General features: G+C 44.5%; 1 protein-coding gene across 4 annotated transcripts in view; it reads left to right on the forward strand.

Annotated features, from left to right (window-relative positions):
• The window catches only part of KAZN (kazrin, periplakin interacting protein), a 196,786-nt gene that overhangs the window by 97,181 nt on the left and 71,819 nt on the right, over nt 1-27,786 (forward strand). For all 4 annotated transcript variants that reach the window (XR_010793134.1, XM_066606724.1, XM_066606725.1 and 1 more), the window contains 2 exons: nt 11,211-11,402; nt 24,075-24,211. Coding sequence is in view for 3 of the 4 variants with exons in the window: in XM_066606724.1 (XP_066462821.1) it covers nt 11,211-11,402; nt 24,075-24,211 (329 nt within the window). In the remaining variant the exon portion in view is untranslated. The remainder of the gene's footprint in view (nt 1-11,210; nt 11,403-24,074; nt 24,212-27,786) is intronic.

Genomic DNA, 27,786 nt, shown 5'->3' on the forward strand with positions numbered 1-27,786 from the left:
TGACCTGGTGCCCAGCTGATGACCCCTGTGCACCCCTGCTTACCTGTCCGAAGTGTTCATCTGTAATGCGGATGTGCCTGCCGGTGCATATGCACAGTGCAGATGATGCTGCGCGGTCGCTGGGCAATGATACGGATTCCACAGCCCACCTGCAGTGACAGCACAAACTTAAGGCCCACTGGCTGAATCTAACCCGAAACCTCATTTTATCTGGCCCACCAGCCATGCAGCAACCTAACATGCATTCCACTTACTCAGCCTGCAGCTTCGACCTGGCAGCAGCAGTGCAGTCTGTGATCTCTGGTCTCTACTGCCACTGGGTTCTGCGTGCACCATCCTGTTTGAAGCGTCGACACCAAGGGGAGAGGCCAGCGGTTAGACTCAGCCGTGGCTGCTGCTGGATCGGAGCTGCAGGCCGGGTAAGTGGAATGCCTGTAGGGAATGCTGCCCAGCCAGAGTGCAATTGGGGGTTATTACTACTGGAACTACTATGGGAGTCGTTATTACTACTGGGCCCATGCAGAATAACAAGATAACCGGCTCAGAGAAGGCTTAAAGGAGATGTCCCGAGGCAGCAAGTGGGGTTATACACTTCTGTATGGCCATAATAATGCACTTTGTAATATACATAGTGCATTAATTATGAGCCATACAGAAGTTATAAAAAGTTTTTTACTTACCTGCTCCGTTGCTGGCGTCCTGGTCTCCATGGTGCCGACTAATTTTTGGCCTCCGATGGCCAAATTAGCCGCGCTTGCGCAGTCCGGGTCTTCTGCTGTTCTCTATGGGGCTCCGTGTAGCTCCGTGTAGCTCCGCCCCGTCACGTGCCGATTCCAGCCAATCAGGAGGCTGGAATCGGCAGTGGACCGCACAGAAGAGCTGCGGTCCACGGAGGAAGAGGCCATCTTCAGCGGTGAGTAGAGAAGTCACCGGAGCGCCGGGATTCAGGTAAGCGCTGTGCGGGTGGTTTTTTTAACCCCTGCATCGGGGTTGTCTCGCGCCGAACGGGGGGGGGGTTTAAAAAAAAAAAAAACCCGTTTCGGCGCGGGACATCTCCTTTAAAGCAGATATATTCCAGCCTAGTTCTCACATTTTTTGTGGTCCTTTTTAGTTGTCAGAATGGTGGTTTTGAACTCATGCCTTTCAGAAATATATCAGTTTTAATAAATATCTTGAATAATGCAAGAAGCCAGGCTGCCTATGTTGAAATATCTGTCAACAGTAAAATATTGAATTTTTAGACCTTGGGAAATAGATTTTGAGTTCTGTCTTTGTACTGAGGATGTGAAGATCTTTATCTCCTCGAGGTGTTTTGAAGTAGGTGGAGATAGACTGAAAGTGCATCTCAGAATCTTTGAGACTGGGTACACTGACATATCAACGTTGACTTGTATACTTTTCATAAATCCATCCTTCAATTTAACGCTGCTCCATGAAACTTTGAGGAATTGTTTGTGGTATGGTCTTACCAGCGGGTCAAAATGCCATTCCTTTGGTTGCCCCATCCCATAATCACATGTTCTAATCAAGGCTACTAGGTGAAACTTTGGTTGCCGGTGGACTGTTGGCTTAGATGCTCTAATGCAATGTGGTGGAGAAGGAGCAGTAAGTTTGGTCGCTTACCTCCTTACGAGTTCTCAGGCAAATTGAAACAGTTTTAGAGCTTTTCTTCTTTTTGATCGGCAACTTCATGGACTGTTCTGTTTTTTTTTTTTTCTTTTAGTTTGTTTTAGCAGCCTGACACTTAGTCATCCTTGAAAGGGCAAACAATGAGTTTAATGTGTTGCCCACGTTGAAAAATGTAACACAAATTTTTTGAAAATCCTTCGACATCGAAACAATTTACACGTAGACCTTTTTGAAATTTATAAAGAGCTTTCTTAAATAAATAGCATATTTTTAGCAGAATGGATTTGTCAAGGATATTGTGGTAGTAATTTAGCTATTGGCTCCTTCCTTAGCACCCTTGTCAGCGGATGAGCCATGTGCCAAGGTCCCCGCAGACATAGCTGTTGCAATATCCGAAATAGCATGACACTTCCCCTTAGACTTAATGCAACTCAGCGTTTATTGATCTAGTCTGCACGTCTTGGTTGAGGACGTATTGTTGTACTGAAACACTGATCGATATTGTCCTGCTTGCGTTTTACTCGGGGGGAGGGGGCCCTTTAACATTTACTACTAGTTCAAAAACATAGATTACCTCCCTGGTTTGCTGACATGACCAATTCTTCCTCCCTATCCTTTGCCTGAATTTTAGATTCTCCTCCATGGGGTTGGACTTTCTAGGACTCAGAGGGAGAGGGTATGTATATGAAGCTTCCCAAGACTTGGAAGGTCAATCACCACAATTGCTTCCTTTTTTGTAATTTTCTTCATTTTTTTCCCCTACTGTTGAAACTGCTTAAAGTGACCCTCTGGTTTCAGCACAAAATTCCATCCCGGGCCGGGGTGGATATTACCTGCAGTTTTTCTTCTCGGACGTCCCACTGATGTGCTGGTTTCAGGCTGTCCAAGATGGCCAATGAAATTTTCAGACTACCTATTCCCCACAGTACATTGGTAGCGTTTAGACCAGCGTTTCCCAACTCCAGTCCTCACGACAACCCCACCCCCAAACAGGTCATGTTTTAAGGATTTCCTCAATATTGCACAGGTGATGTACTTATTGTTGGTGCCTCAGACATTGCCACAGGTGTTCTTTCTATAGGATATCCTGAAAACGACCTGTCGGGGGGCGCTGAGGACTAGAGATAAGAAACACTGGTTTAGACGAATAAAGCACTATGACCTGCTCCCTGATTGGCCAACCAGAACAGCGCATTAGTTTGAACATTGTTGCAAACATCTTGGGACAGCCAAAAATGAGTCTCGAAACCAGTGGATTGGAAGGGTTGCAGAGAACTGCAAGTAATCTACCCTCCTGTCCTTCCTGTCCCAGGACAAAATTTTGTTATGAAGCCAAAGGCTCACTTTCATTCTTCACCAAAAAGAAACATTTTTACTATTCCCAATTACTTGTCCTTTTTTTTTCTTTTCTTTACATTCTCTCCTGTGGTATAAATGAAACCTTAAAAAAAGAAAAAACAACTTTTTTGTTTTCTCTGACCTTTCCGGCAGCTTACCGGGCGTGCATGCCTCTCTGGATGTCACCTTATACATTTTGCCTTTTATAAGTGATGTATAAAGTGAATTTGTTTGTTTTCTTGATACCTGCAAAAGGTTTAGCTGCCAGTTAAGTCGAGTGAATTGGTTGGGTTGAAATTGGGATTGGCAAACTAATACCCAGTTATTGTTTGGCTTCTTCATCAGTCAGCTATGGTCACTGATTATGAGAGGTCGTCTTTAATTGTAGTGTTACCCCTTTCCAATCCACAGTCTGACGTCTGAAGACATTCTGATTGAAGGCTGTACAGCTTCGATGTCGGAAGACGTCCGGCAGAGTATTCTTACTGTATATTACTGGCCGCTCTGTCATACCACAGTACTGACTCTAGCCAGCAGATGGCGCCATTGTATAATGGCAGAAAGAGAGAACCCCCTAGGAAACCCTGAATCCAAAATTGGATTGCAAAGGGTTAATGGGATTGCCTGGATAAGAAACCCCATTGTAAAATACCTTGTATGGGAATCTTATGTGTGTATGAAGAGGTTCCCTTCATCTACCAGCTAGATTGGAGACGCTACAAAGAGAGTCTGTCGCTCTGGAGGACTCTGCAGATGTTATTTGGATTGACCAATCGATTTAAAGGCGTTGTCCAGTTACCGGACAACCTTGTCCCTGTACCGCCAACTGTGTTAAAATAACAAAAAGTGCTGCAGGCATCCAGCCCTGTAGCCCCGCTGTCCTTCTACTGTTACAGGAAGTCACTTCACTGCTGCAGTCAACCAGAGGCTGTGGTGTCACCACCCATATTCCCAGGACGCCATGATGCCAGGAGTTAGGTAATGTGATGCTGCAGCAGCCAAGTGACTTTCTATGACTCCATCTTCCACAACAAAAACCAAGAGGACAGCGGAGCTGCAGCGCTGGATCCCCACGGCAGAGGACGGGTAAGTACGCCTGCAGCGCTGGATCCCCGTGGCAGAGGACGGGTAGGTACGCCTGCAGTGCTGGATCCCCACGGCAGAGGACGGGTAAGTACGTCTCTTTTTGTTATTTTAACACAGTTGTTAGTATGGGGAAAATGTTGTTCAGCAACCAAAAAACCCATTTAAGCGGGAACTGGTGTAGTGCTTTATTTCTTCTTTGGTGGCACTGCAGTGATATTGTACACCTGCCATACAGAAATACCGTATTTCCCAGAAAATAAGACCTTGTTTTATATTAATTTTTGCCCCAAAAGAAGCACTACTAGGTCTTATTTTCGGGGATGTCTTATGCTTACCTAGCAGACTCAATCCAGGTCCCTCCCTCTGCTCTCCGGAGCTCCGGCACGCTTCTTGCAGTCCTCGGCCGCCCACAGAAGATCACTTCCTAGTTACGGGATTCATAAATCGATAGCTCTAATTGGTTCTTGAGTGCTGCTCAGCCAATCAATGCAGTGCTCGATGAACCAATGAGATGGATACAAGACAAGCCAAGCCTGCAGGAACCATGCATGCACCACATTATTCAGCTTTACCTAGAAAGGCTGTCCAACCATGCTTGTGTGTATTGTACACTTGCTGGCCTAGTTTCCCTACAAATTACAGCTGACCGCTGGGGGTTACAGTATCAGGACACCGTATGCATAGTTTGACAATGGAGGACCAAAAAAGATTATTGAAAGTGCACAACCCCTTAAAGGGTTCGTACCCAACTTAGAAAGTTATTCCCTATCCACAGAATAAGTGATAACTTGCTGATCGGAGGGGGTCTCATTCTGGAGATTGGTGGAGGTCTTGGCAGTAATCCCTATACTATGAATAGGGAATAACTTGCAATTATGGTTTAACTCCCTTAAAGGGGTTGTCTCGCGCCAAAACGTTTTTTTTTTTTTTTTTCCAATAGGCCCTCCGTTCGGCGCGAGACAAACCCAAGGGATTGGTAAAAAAATATATATATATATATTACTTAGCCGAATCCCCGCTCTGCGACGACTTTCTTCCTTCTCCAAGATGGCCGCCGGGATCTTCACCCAGGATGCACCGCGGGTCTTCTCCCATGGTGCACCGTGGGCTCTGTGCGGTCCATTGCCGATTCCAGCCTCCTGATTGGCTGGAATCGGCACACGTGACGGGGCGGAGCTACGATGATGACGCGGTGACCAGCTCTCCGGCACGAGCGGCCCCATTCACCAGACAGAAGACCGGACTGCGCAAGCGCGTCTAAAAACGCCAGAAGACAGCGAAATTAGACGGAGCCATGGAGACGGGGACGCTAGCAACGGAGCAGGTAAGTGAATAACTTCTGTCTGGCTCATAATTAATGCACAATGTACATTACAAAGTGCATTAATATGGCCATACAGAAGTGCTGAACCCCCACTTGCTGCCGCGAGACAACCGCTCTAAATATTGTGGTGGTCCACTTGAATTGATCTAAACTGACATTGAGCATGGAGAGACGCATAATAATAGAATATGACTGGAGCATGATATTTGCTGGGCGTTGTACAGCCCTCATCTCTCAACAGTTATTACTTTTGGCCTATGGACCTCATAGAGGTCCATAAGCCACTTGGGACTCTACCTTTCAACCACGGCAGCGTGCCACTGCAAAGAGCAAGGTTTGCTCTGTTGTACTATGCAGGGCAGTATCGTACATGGTCGTCCATTTTTTAAATGGGGTAGTATTTGGCCATGATTAGCTTATCACCTGGGTGACAACACTTAAAGGGGCTGTACCAGAATTAACTGTGATCACCTAACCTTAGTAGTCTGACTGGTGGGAGTATCATTGGAGAACAGGGTACCGGGAAGTATTTGCTTCTCCTCCCTACATGGATGCTTTACCACCTGTAGTGACGTCACATTGAATGGAGCGGTGGCCACGTGTGGATAACAGAAATAGTCAAGCTCCTATTCATGACTATCTCCAGCAGTCCCATTGAAAATGAATTGAGCAGCATAGCACATGTTTGGCCAACCGCTCCATTCAATCTCCTCTTTAATGCGTAGGGTGCAGCAAGCCTGCAGAGAGTTCAATAGGGAAAAACGGAACCTCTGTTCTCAGGATCAGTGGGGGTCTCAGCGGCGATGCCCTCAGAGTGTAGGAAAGATGTCCATGTTGGCGGGATATGTCATAAATAGTAAATGCCCAGAATACCCCATTTACGGCCTTTTTAGACAGCAAGACTGGTCCTCCACCCGACTATCAGTTCATGTAAATGAGCCAACGAACTAATTAACACTTATTTGTTAGTTGGTTGATTTGATTTGCAGCAAGCATAAAAATGCTTGCTGATTGACTGTAGATCTTCCCATGTGAATGATCATTCACTATGGGGTTTTTTAAGGCAAATGCTCTGAAATGGACGATTTTGCCTTAACACTTTCTGTAAACCGTTCCTTGGCAGAGGATGTTTTAAGAAAAGAATCTGAGTAATATTTTATTTTACACTTCCAAGCACATCCAATTTTTTTCATTTGGGTGGAGATGGCCTTTAATTTACATCTTGGGAGCTGTAATTTAGAAAATATGTAGGCTGTGAAGGTTAAATGTGTTTTTACTTTTGTGTGCTTACAAAACATCGTTTTTGGTAGATATATAGGAGTAAAGAATGAATTCTGTCCAGTGACTGTTATAAGATTTGGTGGACATGATTCAGAAACAAATCATATTGTATCGATCATGTCTGGCCGCTCTGTTCTTCTCACTTTTGCACTGACTTGTGCATATACAATGCAGGCAATCTCAGAATCCCCACAGCCAATTCAATCCATACCAGGCACAGCACTGTTCATATTATAGTGGCCGTGTCTGGTATAGCAACTCAACCCCATTCACTTGAATGGGAACTGAGTTGCACTTCCGGTGAACGTGACGTTGCAGGAATGAGAAGACACCAGAGGTATGCAATCAAGAAAATACATTCTGCTGAATTAGTATCCTCGTACATATTCCAGGCAGACTTAATTTGAAACCCCTTTGAAATTGGCTATAGATGTTTTTCAATGTCGGGTTCACATGAAATTGGCTATAGATGTTTTTCAATGTCGGGTTCACATGAAAATGGCTATGGATGTTTTCAATGCCTGGTTCACAAACAGTGGGCGGTCTTGACCCTTAATTGCCCATGAGACCTATAATTTATCAGGTGGCTTTCATCTGTAAAATATTTGTACTGTTGCCTATGGCTACTGCAGAGTGTTCTACAACAGAAGTACAGAGAGTCATCTGGTTTGACCCCCAGTCAGAGCCGCGCACGGGAAAAGCTTGGCGAATGCGGTGATATGTCATTTATTCTGAGCTAGGAAAACAGATTTATTTATAGTTCTAAATGAGGGGATTTACTGCAATCTGGAATACAATGCCTAAAAATCTGCTACAATTTAAAGGAACACCCCTCAATAAAAAAAATACAGAATCGTATATGTACTTCAGACATCCTGTTTCTCAGAAAACAAGAGTGGTCGCCGATATAGCCCCATCACATGGCCCTCTGGGTTGGGGCCAAGTTGGCTTTTGAGTCTCGGCAATACTGCTTATTTGCACAGTGATGCATCCTCTGCTGCGGTATCATTGTCTGGGGACCGTTTCAGGTGGCGCTGATAAACCTGGATTCATGGGTCTACATTACAGCTGTGACAACCAGATCGCCCCCCTCCTGGTAGTTCTGTTGAGAGGGAAAACTGTTACTTACAACTACTAGCATTGAGCCCCTTTTACTCGGGACGACTGTCGGACCGGGGAAATCACACTGAAATTGGATGGCAATAAAGGCATATTATCTGAAATAGTTTTTATTTACCTGCACTTTTTTTTTTTCTTCTTAATTGGATAAACAGCCCGAGATAAGAAAATCGCAGTATATACAATTTTTTTTTGATTTTTGTTTTTTTGTTTTTTTTTTAATTTATTTATTTTTGTACAGAAATTGACGATTCAGAGAGAGGAGTTCATGTGTAAAAATTGGATGCGAAACTGATGAAAATGGCGTGGAAAAAATTACAGAAGTGCAAAAAAAATCGCATAACAATTGCACAAAAAAAAGATTTTTCAAGACCTACAAAAAAAAAAATTGCTCATCTATATAAAGCCTAAGGACTCGCTCACGGGGGCGTAAGCAGTTTCGGTCTGTGAAAGACACAGCATATTGAGGGACTGAAACCGCTTGCACTGTATATGGTGGTCCTTGTTGCATTCATTCATTTTTTTTTTTTGGGTGCGTGTTTCACACACGCAAGAAGGACCCAAGGATTATTCCCGCCGCCTTGCGTGAATACGCATGCATCATGCATATTCACTGCGTGTTTTCAGCACTCCTATAGAGGAACCAGAATAGGATGTGCTGCTATTTTTATTTTCACGTGCTTGAAAAACGCATGTTTGAGTACCCCAGTGCTCAGGAAAGATATTGCAGTGCTTGAGGGGGGTCGAAGAAGGGCAACTAAACTAATACATGGAATGAAGGGACTGGATTACCCAGAGAGGCTATCCAAATTGGGATTATTTACTCTAGAAAAAAGACGGCTAAGGGGCGACCAAATAACTCTGTATAAATACATGAGGGGACAACACAAGGATCTCTCCCAGGATCTGTTTACACCCAGGACTGCAACGGTAACAAGAGGGCATCCGCTACGTCTAGAAGAAAGCAGGTTTCATCGCCAACATAGAAGGGGGTTCTTTACTGTAAAAGCAGTCAGACTGTGGAACTCTCTGCCTGAGGACGTGGTGATGGCAAAATCCATAGAGGAGTTTGAAGGGGACTTGATGTCTTTCTAGAGCGGAAGGATATTACAGGATATAAGTCTTAGGTTAATTGTTAATCTGGGTATACAAGCAGGTAGGAACTATTAGGGGTTGATCCAGGGATTAGTCTGACTGCCATTAGGGAGTCGGGAAGGAATTTCCCCCAAAATTGGCTAATTGGCTTCTGCCTCTTGGGTTTTTTTTGCCTTCCTCTGGATCAACAACATAGGAGGATAAACAGGCTGAACTAGATGGACATTGTCTTCATTCGGCCTTACAAACTATGTTACTATGTTAAGTCAAAGAGGTTTAATGCTTTTGCGCGTATAAGATATGTGAAAGCCAAATATGCCCATATGAGTGAGCTCTAACTATGCAGAGCTGCTGTTATAGGTGTCACTTGAAGCTTCTGGGCCCCAATGCAAAACCTGTAACAGGGCCCCCAACTATAATGCTTTATTCATAGTACTGGGTTCCCTATATGGAGAAGAGAGGCCTTCTGGGCCCCCTAAGGCTCCTGGGTCCGGGTGCAACCGCACCCCCTGCATCCTCTATAGTTACTCCAGTGCTTTGATTTTGTGGAAAAATTCCAGTGCTCATGCGCCCTCAACATGTCATAGTTTGAGGACTTCCCTTGATGGGACTCCTGCTGAAAAATCCTCCAAATTATGACTTGTTTGGGTTACTTAAAGGCTTGAGCTGAGAAATGCTGATGATGGAACTGTTTTTGGTGCTGTAATGTCATCCATACTGACTTCAGCTGCAGGAAATATTGTAACGTGCATAATAAGATCAGACTGACATTGGGTTCCTATATCTTGGTTTTGGTCCAGCGGTCGAGAGATGCAGGTCTGCACATTTTCATTGGTGGTCTAGGTCTTAATGGGCCTAAAGTTTATGGTCGAAAAAGTGTCCAACTATGAAGCATATTCGGTAGGGGCTGTTGATAGTGGTAGTCTTCTGGATTTTCCATTTGTTCTCTTGAGTCTTAGAAGATTATCGGACATGGTGATCATCTTATTTGCAATATTTTCAACTGCAACACTAGTCCTCTTAATCAATACAGCAGATATCTTAAACACTGAGCTGCTTGCTCATGGGCCATTTATAGAAGTTCTTGCTAGGACCTATTTTTATGCACAGAGCGTTTCCAATGTTAAAATTTTTGTTAGAGGTTGTCCACTTGCCGGATGATTATTTACTTTATTTTAAGTATAGGCTGAAATGTGTTAAAATCACAAAAGCTGAGGTACTTACCCGTCCTCTAGCCTGGTCTTTGTGGAATGGATACCACCTGACTACTGCAGCCAATCGGAGGCCATAGCGACCAGGTGCGTTCTGGCATCATGGCTCCCAGCATCTGAGTGGTTATGCCAGGTGAACCGCACCTGACCACTGTGGCCTCTGATTGGCCGCAGTAGTCAGATGGACACCCTGAGCATGGGTCTTCAGTGCTGGATCACCAGGGCAGAGGATGGGTAAGTACCCCTGCTTTTGTTGCAGTGTTGACCCTATACTTTTAAAAATCAGCCGACAGCTGGCCACCCCCTTTAACTAAAATTCAATATAATGGATAATATTGATAGATTAGCCACCGCGGTGAAAAGTATCATAATAACCTTTTTTGTTGCTATGTTCTCTTGCATTGTCGACAGTTACATTGAAACCACAAAAGATATTGGTGTTTCTAGGGACAACATGAAATATGGAGGAACGTCTAAATTTGTCTCCCGCCTCTTCTTTCTCGACATTCCATTGTGTCTCTACTCATCCAGGATTATCACTTGTACAAATGTATGACTCAGAGAATTAATTGACCGGTAGTTTATGCTGAGTGTACATACTTGTAACTTAAACCGTCCAAACAGGTTCTACTGGAAACCCCATGATGATTAGGACGTCGTCCCTCACCTGCAGAGGGTTGTGGGTAACGGGTTGATGCCAAGGATTTAGTATAGTCTGACTGGGGAGGTGTGAGAACTCAAAAGAACCTAAGAAACTACTTAGAGCCTTATGATTTACTCGCCTCTACAAGTAGACCATGCTTTCCAGTTGTCCCCAACCCACCGGTAATCAATCGCTTCAGGTTGGGGAGAGGTGGTCTTTGATATTTAGTAGCACCTAAAGCCCAGAAATATACTTTACTGATGTTGCCAGTTCCTCGTGACAGCACATCAAGTGTTAAAGAAACAGTATGCCAAGTGCAATCTCTCCTTCATCTTTCTATCTCGCTTGTATATCCCCTGGAGGAGCATCTTTGATGAACTATTGATAAGGATGTATTAATTTTCTATTACGTCTTCGTCTCGTGTTTCTAAGGAAATTGCGTACAGCCTCTACCCCTTTTAATCTTGTTTCCTTTCATTTGCAGTGCTGCTAAGGGAAGAGGTGTCGCAGCTGCAAGATGAGGTTCACTTGCTCCGACAGATGAAGGAAATGTTAGCAAAGGACCTGGAGGAGTCACATGACAGCCGGTCGGCGGAGGTACTCTCTGTAACGGAGCTCAAGGTGCAGCTGGCACAGAAAGAGCAGGAGTTGGCGCGAGCAAAGGAGGCACTTCAGGGTAAGGTTTCCGTATTACATATTGCATATAGAGCGGAGCTACTGGTGATCCATTTGCTATAGTGCAACATGCAGTTCACAAGGCTTTGCTTATACATACGACTTCTAAAGGGGGGTTCAGATGAGGCGGATTGCTGTGGGCTTTCCATGCAAGCAGGCCTTCCGCGGCTGACCTGCTGCGGACACTCCGCGGCTGACCTGCTGCGGACACTCCGCGGCTGACCTGCTGCGGACACTCCGCGGCTGACCTGCTGCGGACACTCCGCGGCTGACCTGCTGCGGACACTCCGCGGCTGACCGGCCTCGTATGAACTCAGTCTAATAGTAGGGCCGGCGTAAAGCTGCAGAAATCGTCCCCTATTTTTATATGCTATATGTTTTGTCTGTACTCCTATTTAAAAAAAAACCCTTGTATAATGAAACTTGATACTAATTCCTAACTCACTTTTTAAGCCCTCGCCTTTTTCAAGAGCTCTGCTTTCTGTCAGTGAAAAAAAACCATTTTGTACTCTTATGTGAGTTGGAAGAAGTCATCCTCTCTAAGAGGAATTCATTCACTGACAGCAATCGGAAATTTTGCAAACAGTGAGACATTGAAACACAAACTTTCAAGGGCCCGTTCACACCTGCATCTAAAGTTCTGTTCAGACAATCACAGTCAAAATAGTGCAGCATGCTACTCTATTACATCCGAGAAAATACCGGTTGGAAGCCGGAAGGACCAAGTGATAGTCAATGGGGTCCATATGGCGCTGTTTGACTCTGGTATGTGCAGGATCTTGTAGTGTCATTGTTTGGCTCCAAGGATGGAACTGAACAGAAATCAGCCAGAGCCCAAGACACAAGTGTAAATGGGGCCTAGTAAAGAAAATAGTGCAGAATTTTCAGTGATACATGGACTCCTCAACTCCGCCAGAACAAGTGCCCCTCGCTGACATCCGTATGGCCTAACGGAGCGTATAGACAGTGGTTTTTGTTTGAGATAACCCCTTTGTCCCAGATTATATGACACCGGTAGCTTGGGCACAAACAAAATTTTTGTGCCACGGCAATAGTTCGCCAACACCTCCGCCACTCCGACCAATAGGCTCCGGTTCCCACAGGGGACTATCATTGCATTATTTCTCACGTATTATGTATTTTACAATACTTTGCAGTTTTATTGTCTTTTCGCAGCTTGTGCTAGATTTAGCTATTTTTTTATATCATGGTTTTTCCCCACTGGAAGTCAATGGGGAAATAAAGTTTAAAAAAAAGTGTAGCTTCTATATTAAAGGGAACATGTCAGCACTTCCAAGTATCTAAAACCGCCTGCAGTGACAATACTGAAACACAACTGTGCAGAAAGTATACCTGGAGAAATAATGTTTTAAAACGTCCTGCGCCACATGGTAACGGATGCTGACCTTTCCGCTGGATGGGTTGGACTGTCTCCGCTACTCAGATTTGCTCCCATAAAACCACCCCCTCTGCCTGTTATGTATTTGCGTCCACGCAGTAGCGCCACTACACTTTCGCTTGACGAGGCCACACGCGTACGACACGAGGGTTCCCGAGCGTTGATGCAGTCACGTCTAACCTCAGCTATTTCCCATACCCTGGCACCCTGCCACAATCCGGTCCAAGGTAAATAGTGATCCTAGGTTATGAGTAAGTGCGGGCACCCAGCATGGCACCACTTCTGTTTTGTTGATTTAAATATCTTATTGATGTACTTGTCATAATTACCCCGCGAGCGGTTCTGTCTCTGTCGGCGCTGCGGGAGCTGCTGGCAGCGTATACCAGTCATTACCAACTGCAGTCTGGGCTAGCAACTAATCAGATCACAACCATTTGGCCCCATGCATGGGAACGGACTGTGATCATGGTCTGACTTTTCAATTTGGCAATCGATTGGATGTCACATCGGAGTCCCTGCTCCCTATTAAAATTCATCTTTTTGTATCAAAAAGTAACATTTTGGTAACATTCTGGCTTATTAGGAGTTCTTATCCAGATAAAAAAAATTGTAAATGTAGTTTTCAAATGTTTTTTCCTGCGTGTGATAAATCAGATCGGTGCCTGGATTCTGTGTGCCAGGTTTGATTTGTGTAGATCGCCACCTGCTGGTGACACGTCCTCTTTTCTAGCGCCTTTTTGCTGTACTTGTGGTAGGAATATAAATTTTGGAACATTATCCCTTTGTTTCCGGCCCCTCATCACTGTTCCGGTTTGTTTTGCCAAGACTTTTTACAGCTGCTACAAAATAACTTTTGGAAGGCTTTCATCTCCTGTTTGTCTTGCGACCATTGACGGTTTGGCTGCAATGTGATTCTGAGATTCTGTGTAAAGAATAAAACCTTTATAGAATCACGTGAATTGTGGCGAAATGAACGGTTCCAGCAGTATTGCAGATAGTATGGAGGTAACAGTCAAGCCTGGGGGGTCCAAAAAGGCTTTTAATCCCATAAGGGTGCCTTCACGGGGGATGGGGTATGCTAGCTTGTGGGAAATCTGCGCCAAAATCCACGTGTAACATATTGTTTCCTATTCCCAATCATTGTTTTACAAACATGTTAAAAAGTCGTACATTGATTTGAAGGAATGCTGCCATCCAATAGGTGGCGCTGCAGAAGTATTGTTCCCATCCAATAGGTGGCGCTGCAGAAGTATTGTTCCATCTCCCTTATTTGCATAAATTACCCAGAGAAGCGTGCATGGCCTCATAAGTCTTCTCACTCACTTCTCAGGTGTCTTCTCACACCCCTTCTAGGTGCTCTCCTTGGGGAGAGACCATGCCATTCCCCGAACCACTCACCCCCTAGGGGTGTCCACACAGTTTTTGGATGCTCTCCTTAAGGAGAGACGACACCCCTCTTGACAAGATGGCGGAATTCACTGCAGAATTTTCTACATGAACTGCCAATAGGTAAAATCCTCATGTGGAATTCCAATGCGGAAACGGGCATTTCCGAATCAAGTGACACATCAGAAACGCGATATTCCACGTCGGAATTCCATGTGCAGATTTTGCCCGTTGACATCCGGCCTTATGGTATAATCACACGGTGGATTTTTGATGTGGAATCTACGTAGATTCTGCATTAAATTCGCATCTCGTAACTTTCCATCAGAACCCCCTCCTTGATCTATATGACACAGATATTTTCTACACGCAAAATTCAAAGTCACAAGCGCAAATAAAAGAAGTGACGTATCGCTACTTGATGTGGATTCTGTGTTTCAGCATGCAGCTCTGGGGCCCCACGCCTCATAGCTGCGACACGAAATCTGGAGCTCGGCTGTGGATTTCTGCCAGAGGCAGAATCCATGTGGAAATCTGCGTTGGAATCCGGTGGGTGTGGATGGAATATTACGCTGTCAAAATCCGCACTAAAATATGCGATTTCAAATGCAGAATTCTGCCATTTTTAATTCGACCTCCAAATCCGCACGTTGGATTTATACAGATTTTGGTGCAGATTTTTCAGTGCTTATTCCATCCCATGTGTGAAGGCACCCTGGCAGACTAGGTGGCATATAATGGGTGGGGACGCACCGAGGCAAAGCGACAACACTGAAGCTGTTTTCACAGCTGTGTTAGGGACAGTTTAGTTCTTTTGGAGGAGAGAAGGGGAAATTCCTCCGTCCAAAAAAAAAAAAAAAAAAACTTTTCTGTTTGCTTTCCGCTTTTTTTTGAAACTATTGAAATCAGTGGGCGAAAAGGATCAGTTTTTTTCAGTTGTTTCAGCTTCTCTCCGCCATAACGGAGCAGGGAGACGGAAACCCTGAACTGACCCTAACGCCGGTGTGAAAGCAGTCTGAGTCCCAGTTTAGCACTTTGCTCTGCTTTTTGCAGAATCTCCCCCTTTCCACTAGAACTGCAGTCATTCTACAGCAGGTTTTTCCCTTCCAGCCGCGCTCTGAAGGTTACGAGCCCATTACCTAATGATGAGGGATTACGTAAGCCAGATAAACGAGCTTCCTGTTTAGATAAGGGCCGCAGTATTTGGGGATTAGCGACGATTATTTGAAGTAACATTTTATTTGAGGGAAGCTTTCATCAGATCCCCTCTCTTCCAGCGCCGGGTTTCCACATTGTGCTTTGTCCACATTCCATCCGACCTCCTCCACCCTCTCGCGGTGTCGGGATAAGCCGGCGCACACGGACGCTATGTGCTCTCGCAAGAATTTAGTTTACATAGGGTTCCCAGTCATTTGTATAAATGGGCATTAACGAGGTGGAATGAAATCCTAATTATCAGGGCATTGTGCCGCCACATGGCTGCATTGTCCTTTGTGGGAAGCACCTGTCTCCGTCATTTATGAGGTGATCACAGTGACTTATGTGCTGTATCCACTTACAGAATGCAAGGTGACCCGTACAGCCATCTCACTCCATTGTGTGTGCCATAAACAGAAAATATCAGGCCGTATAATCAGGTCGTGTGTGGCCGGTTTATGGAATCCCTTGTCTAGACCTGAGGATTGCAGTATATTATCTAGACTTGACTCATTGGCTTCATGTAAACTTGCTCATAATCTTTATAGGCTATAGACACATTTACAACCACTTTTTTAGTGATCCAGTGTATCTAGAATAAAATAGGAAGCAATTTTGCTAAATCTCCTACCATTTCATGTCTTCAGCTCCTATGTAGGTCTATGGGTCTCCATGGTAACAGACTACAACCAAAACCTAGGTAGTCTGATACTGCAGTCCTGTTTCCTTCTTTCTCCCAATTCTTGCTAATGTATTGGCAAGAAATAAATAACAAGTGGATGAAAAAATTTGACAGCAGGATTAGACTACGTAGGGTTTATTTGTAGTCTGTAACTATGGAGATGCATAACTCCACACAGAACCTGTTGACAGAAAGCAGTGGGATATTTTCTAACAAGACTATCAGCAAAGTTGTTTCATATTCTGTTTTGGTGCCTAATCGGCAATAAAAAAAAAAAAGGTTGCAGTGCCCCGATGTGTTAAGATCGTGCGGCCATTGGCTGCCGCGGGTGGGTTGGCTTTTGGCTGCATGCAGTTACCACATTGTACGGCCCTACCCTCAATTTACACATACCTTTTTAAAATGATCAGTTCAAGATATGGGCATGTGGAAGAATGAATAGTATTTATTTACGTATGTTAATACGAGGTTCTTTTGCCCCTGATATTAGATACGCTCCATTGCATACTTCCTACCAAGATCTGAAACATGTCAGCTGGTATTTCCTCTCCATTCATCCTGTAAATGTCTGGCAAGTTCCATGAAAGAAGATAGACACTATTCTTATTTCCTGACCCGAAGTTCCAGTTTGTCCCAAAGATGTTCAGTAGGGTTCAGTTTGGGACTCTGTACAGCCAGTCCAATCATGGAACATCCATATCCTCAAACCAATATTGGATCTGTGACAAGGCACGTGGTCTTGTTGGCAGTATGGCTGACCATTCCTAGAGTATTGCCACATTATTGTCTAGAATGTCCCGGTACACCTCCGTTTTCATGATTCTCTTACCACTACAACCAACGGACCGAGACCATGCCACGTAACACATCCCCAGACCATAACAGAACCTCTGCCATACTTAACTGTTGGCACAACACACTCGGGCAAAAGGCTTCCCCAGGCTCCTCCACACCCAGGTACATCCATCTGATTTTAAAGCTGGAGTAACACAATTCATCACTCCATAGAACGTTCTTTCATTGCTCAACTGTCCATTGACGACACTTCTTGCTCAGCAGTAGATGGGGCAATGCATCTTTGCCAGATATTTGAAGGTTGAATGGAAGGACATTCCAGCTGAAGTGTATCAGATGTTAGCAGAACGTATACCACAGAGAGTATCCGATGTCATTAGGGCCAAAGAAGCCCCACTAATTAGTAACATATGGAAATAACTAGTACTTCTGATTCTTGCTTAGGTGTCCAATTACTTTGGATAGGATGTTGTACGTCAGGCCTGGAGTTGGCAAACTCTGGTCTACAGCAAATAGTTACATTTGACTGTGTAAACTACATTTCCCATGAGCCTTGATAAAACCTAGACACTACTACAAATCCTGGCTCTCACTAGCAGCCATTTCCATCCTTCTATAAGCTATTGTAGCGCCGCCTGCACAGGTGCACAGGATGTGCGGGGAGCTCCCCGGAGGCTCCGGTAGACACGGAACAATAACCTCACACCGCCATTCATCTGCACAGATTTTCCATTTACTAATGTGCAGCACGCTGTGGATCCGATCACTCGCATCAATATGGGCTTCACGGTCAGGATCCAAATTCCCCTCGCTGTTGCCTCCTCTTGTCCATGTTCAGTCGCCGCACCCAGAACTGTTATATCATGTCGCGGGCTTCATTATGTATTATCCTTGGTGTATTTATAGGGGCAACTGAGGATAAAACATACTGTGTGCTATAGGGAAATAGAGGTGTAACCATCTTGTTCTTGGCTAAGGGGTAATCCTTCTGATATGAAAGCTGCAAATAAGAGATGTTGGCTCAGCTAGCTAGGACTTCTGGTTCTGTGATGGACAAGTAGCCCTGTTCATCCTGAGCTTCCTGGTTCATGAATAGAGGGGGAAGACAAGTGCATTGCAAGAGGGGTGCAGTAAGGCATCGTGAGTCTCTGCAAGCTCTGTGTAAAGATGGGTAATGAGCCTTTTGTGCATTTGGATGGCTGACAGTAATTGTTTCGTTCTTTTGGAATTTTTTAAAGTGACCCTCTCACAGATTTGCAATTAGTTGGGGGAGATGCAGTTTCGGGTGTCTTGCTATTACAGCTCACTTCATTCCCAGGAGTTGTAATACCGGATACAGCCTGTGGACATTAGTGGCACTGTTTTTTTAAAAGGAAACAAAAACTTTTCTTCTAATCCTGCACTGCCCCTTTAAGGTATCATGTGAGCTAAACATCTAATTGTTAATTCTGAGCCTTCATTCTTAAACTTAAAGCACAGAGTTCTGCAAAGGAATAGACAGTGGAGCGAAGCTGTCACTTCCCTACGCCGTAACCGTGTGCATTTTATATCTGTCCCTGAAGATCGAACTGTAAAATCTAAGTGTCAGTACAGCGAGGAGCTCCATTAAGGGCAAGAGCGAGCGACTCTTTTATATCATTGAGCAGAATTGATGAAAGGAATGCGGGTTTCCAGCATTGCATCGGATGGAAGGTCTGGAGAGGATTGTGCAAGCGTACAGAGCATATATACGGGTTTTATAATGTCTTCACTTCACTCGGCACATCTCATGGGGGATGCTCCCGGGTGCCGACCTCTGGGGATTGCTAATTCCAGCTCTGCCTATTTGGCTTGCTGCGTAGCGAGTGTACAGCTGCAAGCTGGGAAGGCACAAGGACTTAGTGCAGCAATATTCTGAGTAGTCAGTTATGTGATGCCAGACTGTATTACACCTCCCCGCATAGTCCATAAGTTCCCCATCGTTCAGTGCTCATTGGTCCAACCTGTATAATGTCTTGTAGAAGCGATTGGAGTGTTTAGTCCGTGTCTTGTGGCCAGTTCATTAACAATGACTGTACATTTCCTGCAGTATCACCACCTGCCTGGCCTCGGCATTTCTATTTCAGACTTTTAATACAAAGTTTAAGTTACCATTTGCTTGATAAAAAGTATACAAGATATCATTTTATACAAGGTTTATTCATAAAAAAAGCAGATTTACGCATTTAATTACAAGCTACAAAAGACAGGTCCACAATCCTCACATCACTGAAAAGAGGAAGGTTCAAAGTTTTTATGACCTACCAGTAAGTTCCATATTCTGCCACATCGCAGCGCTGTTTCTTGATTACAGTTTATAGGTAAATGGCGACCCCACAGGAGAAATCGTCTTTTGTTCTTTCGCCTCCGGATCCCGCAGCAAATACAGCCCATAGACCTGTTTTGCAAAACGCTTTTCCATGTCCATGAGCGGAAAGCAACTGTTATTTTCCGCTTGCGGTGGGGAAAATCACAGCATGTCCTACTCTAGTGCGAGCCTCGCACGGACGATGGAAGCCATCCATCCTGCGTCGAGTTGCTTCAGATCCTTGTCATCGCGATGGTGCGTCATTCTCTGCACTGCGCATGTGCAGCGGCATGCTAGCCAGCACGTAAGCAGAGGGAAGACAGCATGACAGGTACGCGGGGTTCACTGCCGGGGCACAGGGTCTGATTCCGCTGTGAGATCTCGCAGTCGGAATCCGACCCGGCTTCGCGCATTCGGCCTGTGAATACATTGTTCAAGTGCAGCGTGAATTCCGGCATGTATTCCAGAAACAGCCGCCTCATCGCAAACAAATTTATGACTGGCACAGAAAATTTGTGGTGTGGCAGAATATGGAACTTGCAGGTATGTCATAAACCCTGAGCCTTCCTCTTTTCAGTGATGTGTGGACTGCGGAACTGTCTTTTGTAGTTTGTAATTGAATCCCCAAAATGTTTTTAGAGCCATGTATTGTATTAATGTTTTGCTCCACCTAGTGGTTGCATATTCATGAAGTATCAATGCAGATAAGAACAAGCTCTGGGGATTGTTGTGGGTTCTTCTATAAAGTTAGTTTTGCACTGAGCAGCGAGATTTCTAGAGCCTACAGATTAAGGACCAAACGTAGGTCATGCAAACTTAATGTCCATTTGCATGGGCCAATTATCCAGCCTGAACGTTCCTATGAACGAATACTCATTTGTTCGTCGTGTAAAGGCCCATTTAGACAACGATTATTGCTCAAAAGCCATCTTTTGTGCAATAATTGTTGCGTGTAAATGTGCCCATCTTTCAGTTTTCTGCCGAAGTATGGATTTCAGTTTGGCTTGAAATCTGTCATTCAGCAGAACCGCATGCTGTGCTCTGCCCGGGAAGAGCTGATAACAGCTGATTGCATTATCTCAGCTGTTCTCAGCTGTCAACCCTGCTGGCAGAACAAAGAATTTATTCAGAGAACAGCGGGCGGTCCTCTGAATAAATTCAGTTCCCAGAGGCTCACAGGCTACTAATTGGTACTAATAGGCATTAGTACCAATTAGTAGATTATGCAAAATGATCGCTCAAAAGACATCTTTTGGGCAATCATCTTTGTGTCTAAATGCACCTTAAAAGCAAACACTTATTTATTGACTGATTATGTCTTATAGGTGAGCATAAAAATGCTCGCTGGTCGGTTCTACATCTTCCCGTGTGAACAGGGAGATATGCAGCCGATCACTGACCGCTGTATGGGGACGAACGGTTGTGTTAACGATCGGTCTTCCCTATAGAGCAGATAATCTGCCCTAGTTTTACCCAGAGGGAACAAGCGCCAACAACAGGCTGTCTGTCAGTGGTGGTTAGCATAGGCAGACTGTCTACCTTTTATACTTGGGATGAAATCCTGTTTCTCCTACTTTAAATGATAAGAAATAACTTAGACTCAATGAAGGCAGACGGTTCCTACACCTGCCTTACTCTACAATATGCTGGAAGGAAATGCACCTCATTAAAAGAACATGCCTCTTAATAAATTAGGCGCGTCTCCGGCTGTCCTGTGCACTAGACAGACAAATCTGCGGATTTGTACTATAGTTTGTGCCAGTTTCTAGCGTAAATTCTAGGAAAGCTGCCAAGGCGCCGGAGGCCACTGCCTTTCCACTAAGCCACGCCCATTTGGGGGGAAATTGATGTACAGAACAATATATAAATCTTCAAAAACTCAATATTCTTGCCCAAAGATTGCAACTTTTAGACACTAGAATTCTGGCGCAAGTCAGTTAATAAATTCATTCTAGAATGCCTATAGACATTTGAAAGCACAAGGCCGCAGGCGGAGTACATTTATATAGTGGCTACTGCACAGCTCGGTTGAGGGGGAATATCTTGAAGACAGCAATTGTTGGGCACTATTATAAAAGGTCATCCTTTTCATAAAGCATTTAGCCGCTGACACGTACGCGGTGCGGTTCTGCAGCGGCTGACGTATGCGCGGTACGCTCCTGCAGTAGCTGGAATGCATTACTATATACTGATAATACAAGTTATCTATCGAGATGTCAATTGCAAGTTTTCAATACTCTATACTATATATTAATAATGTAATTACGACCGCAGTAATTGCTCTTGCTCACCCTCTTGGCCACCAGTTGGAAGTTATTTGTTGGCCAGTTATGGTCATTTTGCATGGGCCAGACTCTCAGCCCAATGTAATGGGTGCTAATCGACACTTCTAAACAGGTGAGAATTGGCTTATGGGGCCTAACGATTGCTATAGTGATTACCAATACCCCTTGGCTGGTTGTACATTTCCCTGCTCACATAAGATGTATAAGCGAGCATTTTTATGCTTGATGAAACGGAGCATATAGCCGATGAATGAGGATTTGCTTGCTCAATGGCTGATCGTTAGACTGATGATCATTTGGAGACGCATTCAGCCCCAATAATTGACATGTGTAAAAGGATCTTAAATGGGCTGTACAAGGTTCACAAATTATCCCCTAGCTACAGGATAGGGAATAACTTGGTGATCGGTCCAGGAATAGGGGTCCCTGGACCTCCTTTACTTGTCAGTTCAGTGTCTCTTCTTCCTCTTCTGTGACATTATTTTCAATGGGGTTGATGGAAATATCCAAGCACTTATTGCTCGGCTATCTATGCAGTCCCATTGAAAATAGAACATTGGTGCGCTTGCGTGACTAGACTGTGGGAAAGGTAGTGAGGAGGACACAGAACCCCCATTCTTGGAATTGCTGGGCATCTCAGCAGTAAGATCCCTCCCACCAATTGGCAAGTTATCACCTATTCTTTGGATGGAGTATAACTTATGATTCTGGTACCACCCTTTTAATGGTTTGTTTGCATGAGACTAGTTCTTGGCCCAATGTAACAATAGCCAATTGGCGAGCATGTCGATCAGCTCTCTCAATTTTCTTTTCCATGGGCTAAGAATCGACTTATGGGGGGGTGAACAATTTTGACTACGATTGTTCAACTTCATAGGCCGGCTGTTCATACCGGAAGGTGCACCGCTGATCAGCGAGCATTTTTATAATTGGCTTACCAATGAGTGTTCACTTGTTCATTGGCTGATCGTTAGTCCCTTTACATGGCCTGCTGTTGGGCCAATGAGTGTTTCAGGAAAGTTTGAGCCTGATAATCGGTTAGCTGATTGATGTAACATTTGATCCCTCGTCCCTTGTGTAACATCTTGTTCGGCCCTCGTCCAGCTTTATACGCTGTGAAACGGCCCATCACCATATCTGATGATCTGGTGTCACATGGCTGCAGATATCAATATTATCAAGTCTCTGGACAATGCGGGTTTTATAGTCACCGTCTGGTTCATGCTCATGTCATTCCTTCCTCAGCAGCATTTTTATAGACCAGATTTACACATTCCAGTTCTGCATTTCATGAAAAAGTCCTGGAATGTATCTGCGTGTTAGGACTGGATATCAGAGGACGGATATGTTGAAGGTTTTTCATCAAGTGTATATACACATACACTGGTGTGTTATAATATATTACTGTTACCACCATATAAATAACTCTGTGAACACAAAAATATAAGGTTAGACCATTAGATAACCATTCAGAATAAACCCGGCTGCATGCAATATAACACCCAACACTAAAACCAAGGAGCCAGAGATGCGCACCACTGGCAAAAGTAATCCTTATTATCATGTATGCTCCAAATATCCAGTGTGCTTAGCAATAAATAATCCAACATAGTCTGAAATGTATTAAATAGTAGAATATGACAAGCCTTTATAGCAAAGTGCTACTCAAGCTGAAGGGGGGGCACTCACAACTATTCAGGCTCCCCTAATAGGAGCGTGTATAGACCAATGGTCAGAGATACCCATGTTGGGGGTTATACTACCTCTTCCTGGCATATACCCCTATTTTGCTATAATGCATCCATAAGGTCCTTCGGTGTGTCCAGAAAGGGCCGTGAACCCAAAGCGTATCATCTGTAATGGCTTCATCAGATAATATTAGACCCTGGGGGACATTTGCATTGCTTTTTTTCCCCCCACACTTTACCCATTTGACTGGGGCTCCTATGCCCCAGTTACAGTGGAAAACATCCCTCTAGTATGACCATAGTCACTGTTAGAGGGGTCTGCATCTCTGACATACGGGGTATCGCCGGCGATCACGTGATCGCCAGGTCCTGTGCAGGAGACGGCACTGCCGCTTCCTGCATTCTCTACATGGCGATCACTGGGCTCTATGTAGCCCGTAAAAGAGAAGGCAGAAGCAGTTAAATGCTTCAGTCGTCTTCTGATCATCTGCTGTCTCTGATTTACTATCGGCTGGGATTAAAGCCCAGGATCAAGCGTCGTATGTTTACGGTGCTTGGTCCTTAATGGGTTAATAAAGATTGTAATTTTTTGCTAATTCTGGCAAGTAGTGCACATCTGTGACTCTGGGTTTTGTATTTGATATGACCGTTACCATGATCGTCTCGGCTGCAGTAGTAATGAGCGGATGCATGCCATGTGCTGCATATAGTACATACGTGAGCTCTCGGGGATTATATCTGTTATCTGGCAGAGCATATTCCCCAAGGGCCAGACATTGGTCGGGTAGCAAGCTGAAAGTTTGCCTCAAGTGAAGGAAAGAGTAGATGCAACCGTCTTTCATATAATCTACATCACCCAGCATGTAAGACTCCTTATAATGTAGAGTAATCAGACATTTCTTCCTTCTCCTGCAGCTATGAAGGCCGATCGCAGACGTTTAAAATCAGAAAAGGCAGACTTGGTAAGCCAGATGGAACAGTTATATTCAACCCTGGAGAGCCGGGAGGAGCAGCTACGTGATTTTATCCGAAATTATGAGCAACATAGAAAGGTAAGAGCATATACTGTCCGCAAAGCAATACCTACTTTACTCTATATTGTAATCATCACTCCCCCTCCAGCTGCACTGGAATTGTGCTTATTTCCTTTGTATGAGCGTGCAATGTCTGGGGGGCCGCTACATTAACTGCCCACATCATAGCAGGTAACCACCATCTCAATACGGTCAGTGGAGTGTACTGACCAACTTGTTATGGAGGGAGCCACTTCCTTTTACTGCCGCCTTGTTGTCTCCATGTAAATTCTGTAGGCACAGGTAGTGCTGTCTTCCCGTTGTCTCCATGTAAATGCCCTAGGCACAGGTAGTGCTAGCTCCCTGTTGACTCAATGTAAATGCTCTAGGCACAGGTAGTGCTTACCTCCCTGTTGACTCGATGTAAATTCTGTAGGCACAGGTAGTGCTGTCTTCCTGTTGTCTCCATGTAAATGATGTAGGCACAGGTAGGGCTAGCTTCCTCTTGTCTCTATGTAAATGCTGTTGGCACAGATTTAGCTATTTCCTGGTCTGACCGTAAGGGCCCTTTTTATACTGAATAATCATTCAGATTCCCGTTTTAGAGAAATTTTGAACCCGCCCTCCCTGCAAATGTTTCCAATAATGGTTCATTGTACACACAGCCGAGGATCGAACTATAATGGTTAACTTTTCGTTCTTCGTACATTTTATGCATGACTAAAAATCGTTGGCTCGTTCATTTATCGTTGGGTTTAAATGCCAACCGTTCAGTCGTTCTCATCCACTTATACAGTGAAAGACTTCTCGTGTGAACGAGCCAACAGTGTATCTGCCTGTAGAAACAGGCTGCAGAAGGGAACTCTGACATCGTTCACCTTCAAACGGTTGGTGTAAGCGGACCCTTAACCATTCCAAAACACCAAATCCCCTTCTATTTCAACTATTCTTTGGTTGATTTAGGCTGCCTGTCCACAGCCAAGGCGGAATATCACTAGCAATATTCTGCCGCAAGGGAGGAGGGGGGAGCACTGACAGGTCGAATAGATAGGCTCATCGAGGAAAATCCCAGCAAATCACAGCATGCCTCAATTTGAATCCCCCGAGCGGAAAATCACTATGATTCTACGCTCGTGGACGTCGGTCTGCGCTTTCCATAGTAAGCCTATGGAAAGCGTTCACTGCGTTACCCGCGGACGGTTTATCGGCGCGGTTGATGCAATGACGACTCGCCGCTGGACAGGAGGCCTTACTTGGGTGGTGTAATCAGACAATGACTGAAAACGCCCAACACCTCTTCAGTTTGATGTCATGGTCAAATGTCTTGATACACCTTCAGAATTAATTGTTCTCTCAATGACTACAAGGTATCCATCCCCGAGACAGCAGAGCGGCCACAAGCCATGCTGCTGGCTCCACCATGCTTCACGGCTGAGATGAGGCGTTGGTGTTATATGCAGTGGTCTTTTCCCTCTGAATTTAGGGCTGTGCATTTATGCTAAAAAGTTCCACTTTTTTCCTTCTCTGTCCATACATCATTTTCCCACAAACATTGTGGAACATAAAGGTGGTCTCAGGCAAATTTACAGCAGGCCGCACTGTTTATTGTTTTTTTGATAGTTGCTTTTTTCATGGTGTCCCTTCACAAACGCTAAACTTCTTGGTCAGTGTTTTTATGATAGAATGTAGGTTTTGGGATTTGTAGAGTCTTCTGTAGGTCTTTTGCTGCCCCCACCACCACCACAACCACTACCCGCCTTGGGTTCTTTCTCACTTTTTTCAGGATTGCCCATTGTGCCCTTGGAGTGACCTTAACCCACTAACAGTCACATTAAAATGCTAAAAACCCTCCCGGAAATGTCACTTTTCTTTAGTGTAGATCGTGAATTTGTCTCAAGCGAATCTATTTTGCGCTTAATTAATTTGCTTCAATTCTATTTTAACCCATTAGTGACACAACTAATTATAGCCTTTTGAACCAGTAGTTCATTTCCCCTTTTATGTTCCAGTGGTCATAACTTTTCAGTTTTACATATATAATGTATTGGATAACCTTTTTTTTTTTTTTACTGGAGAGCCGTAGAAAAAAGCAATTTCACCATTGTTTTTTAGGATTTATTTTTACAGTGTTCACCAGGTGGTATAAATGTTAAAGGGATTTTCCACAGGATAGGACATTAATAGTTGATTGCCTACGGTCTGCCGCTCAGGGCCCCGGCTGTTCAGCTAATAGAGCGCCCCCTGTCGGTGCCACAACACGCTGAGCACAAAGCAGAAGCAGATGGTTCCAACCCCTCTGTGTTGGCTGGCGCTGATAATTGCAGACAGAGCTCTCATTAAAATCAATGAGAGGTGCACCTGAAATTACCAGCACAGGCCACTGACAGCGGGAGCACAATCAACTGATCAGCTTGGGTCCTGAGTGGCGGACCTCAGCCAATCAACTGTTGATGACCTATCCCGAAGATAGATCATCAATAGTATTTGCCCAGAAAACCCCTTTAGCGTTATTTCACAGGTCATTATGATTATCACATAAGGCCTACAGTTTGGAAAGCATGTTGAAGATGACCGATTCCCTTTAATTCCGGTTTCTCCAGTCGTCTTCATGACCGTACCACCTGATATTGCCTAGGACAGGAAAAACAGAAGCATAAAGTACCCCAATCCAACCCGCCTTAGTGGTTTTTCTGTCCCATCAGTAGGCAGGTATCCGGAGAGATGCTGGGAGCGCTTGTAGTTTCTGGCCATGAAGATTACTTTTTAGTTTTGATAGGGAGAAACTGCCCCAGCTGCCTCCATTCAGAACTGCTGTATGCCAGGACGCAGCAGGCAGTTTTGTCTCAGGTTTAAAATCCTCCTTACTACAGCTGAGGCCGGTTTTACGGGAGGGACCATAGCCGACATCAGATTCCTTTCCTAAGACTGCTCTTGACCATTTATATGTACATCAACCCCGTTGTAGGGAAGGGCGCAGCCCCCCGATGCAGCATTAGGTGTTGCTGTCATAGGATGTGGCTTACTAGCCCATGTGATCAGAGTAGGTGTGGCTTTCCATTGCCAAATATCACAAAGGGATGTGATGGCGGCAGGGGAGGGGGGTACGATGCTGTTCTAATGATGGAATACTGGCGGTCATTATAAAAGACAGGAGGTAGATGGGAACAAGCCGCCTTGTCTGAGTTTCATTTTGGACGTAATGCAGTTTGCCTGAAGTGCTATAAAGATATGAGCACTCCAGCATCTGACAATCGTAAGTAGCCAGATTGGGTGCATCATACGAATTATGTCTTAAAGTATATTTACTGATCCTTTTCCTGCTCTTCGGCCTTTGTTATGGGGATAAGGACTTGGCTGGTTATACTAAAATATGCCTCATGAATTAAAAAAAATGATCTCCAGGATATACCAAGTCTTCAGAAAAAATGTGTATAGCAAAAGTTGCTATGGAACATTTTATGACCGATATTAAAATATTGATTAGAGATAGTTTGCTTTGTTTTGTCATCTCAGACTCCTATGCCATCAACGTATTTTGTTCCAGTACCAATTACGAGAACAAGTAGTTTTGGTAATTACTCTGATTCTAACAAGAATGTAATTTTCTCTGAAGT

This window comes from Eleutherodactylus coqui, chromosome 6 (assembly GCF_035609145.1).
Source record: "Eleutherodactylus coqui strain aEleCoq1 chromosome 6, aEleCoq1.hap1, whole genome shotgun sequence".
Lineage (NCBI taxonomy): Eukaryota > Metazoa > Chordata > Amphibia > Anura > Eleutherodactylidae > Eleutherodactylus > Eleutherodactylus coqui.